General features: G+C 50.6%; 1 protein-coding gene across 1 annotated transcript; it reads right to left on the minus strand.

Annotated features, from left to right (window-relative positions):
- Positions 1-875: 875 nt before the first annotated feature.
- LOC136517625 (cysteine protease XCP1-like) lies at positions 876-2,409 on the minus strand. The gene is made up of 2 exons (XM_066511249.1): positions 1,484-2,409; positions 876-1,391 (listed from the first exon to the last, which is right to left on the minus strand). Exons 1-2 carry the CDS (start codon positions 2,378-2,380, stop codon positions 1,176-1,178), a joined length of 1,113 nt encoding a protein of 370 aa, XP_066367346.1. The 5' UTR covers positions 2,381-2,409; the 3' UTR covers positions 876-1,175.
- Positions 2,410-3,519: the final 1,110 nt, after the last annotated feature.

Raw genomic sequence — 3,519 nt, forward strand, 5'->3', positions numbered from 1 at the left:
AAGTATGACCCAATTTTATTCTACATATAATTTCTCAAGGAGAGTACTACTCCCTCCGTTTGAAATTATATGTCGCTTTGGCATATTGTATATTTAGATGCATAGAAAAAATTATACACCTAAAAAAGTTAGGGCAATTTATAGATTGCGATGGAGGGAGTAGTTTTTTTTTTTTTTTTTTGCAAAGGATGGAGGGAGTAGTTCTTATATATGCTAGCTACAAATTGGGGGCTACCTTTTCCTTTCTTGTTTGCTTTTCCATTCAATACTAAAGGTTGGCTTAATGCAAAAAGGCCAGAAATTTATAGTGAAGCTTCCTTAATTAATTAATAAAAATACATTGGGATTACTGGATGGTCCGTCCAGCATGGGGTTCTCTTGATCTCTCAGGTCCCCTGAGAAAGTAGTGTAAACTAGTACATCTTAGACTATCTCCAACGATAACACTCAAAATACAAGATCCATTTGACCTTTGGGTAGCACTACAGTTAAAGAATTCAATACACATTCGACATCTTCTTCAACAACATAACTCAAAAGAGAATTATTTCTGCAAATGGGTTTCCAGAAGAGAGGATGCTCATATTTGGGTTGTGTCTATCAGACAACACAAAATGTGTCTCCCGTATAGGTAGTCTGTTAGAGGCTGATTTTAGGTCTCTATTACCCATTTTGGGTTTAGGTGCCCATATGTGTCTCTTGTTGGAGACAGTCTTAGGCGCAAACATACAAATTATATTAATAAAAAACATGTTCTAGTAATTCAAAAAAAGTAAAACTTGGTACATCTATATTAGTGCACTCATATATAAACTCACATGCAAAAAGTAAGATGTAAACTTAAACTAGAAAAAGGCATACGAAAATACTCCGTAATAAATTTCATATGTATTTACGCTGCAAGACAAAAACCACTTTATTCCATCCTTCATTTCAACGCAACAAATGAAGCGAAACACAAACAAACATTGCTCGTGCTTGAGTGCATGTTTGTCGTTCTTCCTCGATCGGTCCATGGTCGATCGAGAAATTACTTAATATAAAAAACATTCAGGAAAAGAGGAAACAATCGAAATCGAAACAGTCAGATGAGAGGGAAGGGAACATATGATCCATCCACCATGCATGGCATGGCATGGCATGCATTGCCATGTCATCGATCGATCAGTAGATCACTACTGGTCCTTGGTTGGGTAGGATGCCATCTTGTTGATGCCGCAGAGACCCTCCGGCTTGCCGGTGCCCCTCTTCATCCGGATGTAGCCCTTCTCCCCCCAGTGGCTGCCCCACGAGTTCTTCACGATGATGTAGTCCTGCCCCTTGCTGCTGCCGTACCCGACCGCCGCCACGCCATGGTCCAGCTCCGCCCCGCACGGGCCATCGAACACGCCCTGCATTCGTGGATCATGGATCATCCATGGATCGAGTTGCAGCATTTGCAACAATGGCGGATTGGATGGATAATGGAGCAATGGTTACGTACCCCGCTGTAGAACTGGAAGTGCCTGCCGGACGCCTCAATGGCGACGCTGACGGGCTGGTGCGCGAGGGCCTTAACCAGGGCCTGCTCGTCGTTGGCCGGCACGTCCTCGTACCCGGAGATGGTGACCACCTGCTCGCCGTCGCGTGCCTTGTTGTCGCAGTCCCCTTCCTCCATGAGGTACGGGTACGCCTCCTCGGTGCGGAGGCCGCCGCTGGACGCGATGTACGAGAAGGCGTAGTCCATGACGCCGCCGTTGCAGCCGTTGTTGCCGTCGGTGCTGCAGTCCACCAGCTCCTGCTCCGACAGCGACGTGAGGTTGCCCGTCACGATCTGGTTGATCCCTTCCACCGCCGCCACCGTCGAGAAGGCCCAGCAGCTGCCGCACTGCCCCTGGTTCTTCACGTCCGTCACCGCGCCCTTCTTCCGCCAGTCCACCGACGTGGGCACCTCGTCGTCGGACACGCCGCCGTACCTGAAAGGACCATTACCGCTGGTCGTCGTCGTCTTCGCCGGCGGCGTCAGGCCTAGGTAGGTGGCCCTGAACTCGTCGTGCGTGAGGTCGGCGAAGGCGTTGAGGCCGAGCCAGTAACTGGTGACTTTCTTGTTGGCCTCGTCGATGTGGTGCAGGTTGTCCTTGAACACCTCGAAGCGGTGCAGCTTCTCCTCGAAGCTCGCGTACGCCTTGCGGTACTTGGCCACCCACTCCTCGAACAGCTTGATGAGGCGGTCGTGGTGAACCAGGTCCTCCGGCGAGTACCCCACGATGGAGAAGAAGTCGTCGCTGTCGCTGTCCATCTGGTGGGGGCGCGCCTCCGCCGCCTGCAGCCACGCGCCGCCGCACAGGCACAGCAGGAGCACGGCAGCAACGTTAACCGGAAGAACACAAGACGGAGCCATTGCTCAGGAGTAGGAAGGAGAGGCAGAGATCGAGGTTGCTGTTTGCAGATCGACGAAACAATGCACGTCTATATATACTCATCATTCTGCAGGTCAGGTGGTGCATTGCGGAGTCAGTCGATCGCTTGGAAGCAAAGCCAAGGCATGGTGTCGTGGGTAAAAGCCTAAAAGGGGAATGGGAAATGTGGGCGACCGGCAACACACAACCAATGAGTGTTTCCTGAATGATGCCAAGGCTTGAAGCTTCCGTTTATCTCTGAATCCCAGACTTTGCTTCCAAGCATGCATGCCGGATTGCCGGGTGCAGAGATCGAGAGCATGCAGATGCTTGTTGTTTGGCCGCAAAGTTCAGAGAGAGAGCCAGAGAGGAGGGAATCTCAGTCTCTGTGACTCTCAAGTCTGAACCGGGCAACCGGCCAACCTATTCAGAGAAAGAAACGCATGCGTGCATCTCGCTCAGGTCTGGACTCTGAAGCTTGAACTGAACTGAGCTGAGCTGAAGGAACACCACTGTACGTGGAACCAACAACCGCAAGTCCGCGACCCTGATGGATGGATGAGCTATGTTTGTCAGTGGTCTCGAGTCCTTTACGTTACAGGCTAGTGGTTCCTGTCTCTGCTAGCTCAACATGGCACACATCTGAGGTTGTGGCTTCTAGGATGTCTGTGTGCATTGCAGTTGCAGGCCACCAGAGGATTATCGACATGTTTCTGTTTCGGAAAGGAACACGCTATCGATCGATCTATCTGTTGGACCACGCTTCTTGCTTGCTACATGGAGTGAAACAGGTGCATCTGACCCATCATACTGCTTCATGTGCACAGGCCATGGCATGCTTATATGTGCTCTTGCCATTTTTTTTATTTTTAACACTTCTTATAAACTAATTTTAAATCTAACACTGTTTTAATTTTTTTTTTCCAAAACTAACATTTTTGCCCGCGCCTATTTCCCTGGCGCGGCGAAACGCCTATGTCGCGCCATGCATGGTGGCGCGGCGAGAGGGATGACGTGGCGACGACCGAGGCGCTGACCGGTGACGTGGCAGGGTCTGCCGCGCCACCAATCTTGGCGCGGCGGTGACGCGCCACGCATCATGGCGTGGCATTGACGCGGCACCGCCCAGGGCACGGCAGAG

The sequence above is a fragment of the Miscanthus floridulus genome, chromosome 17, assembly GCF_019320115.1.
Source record: "Miscanthus floridulus cultivar M001 chromosome 17, ASM1932011v1, whole genome shotgun sequence".
NCBI lineage: Eukaryota > Viridiplantae > Streptophyta > Magnoliopsida > Poales > Poaceae > Miscanthus > Miscanthus floridulus.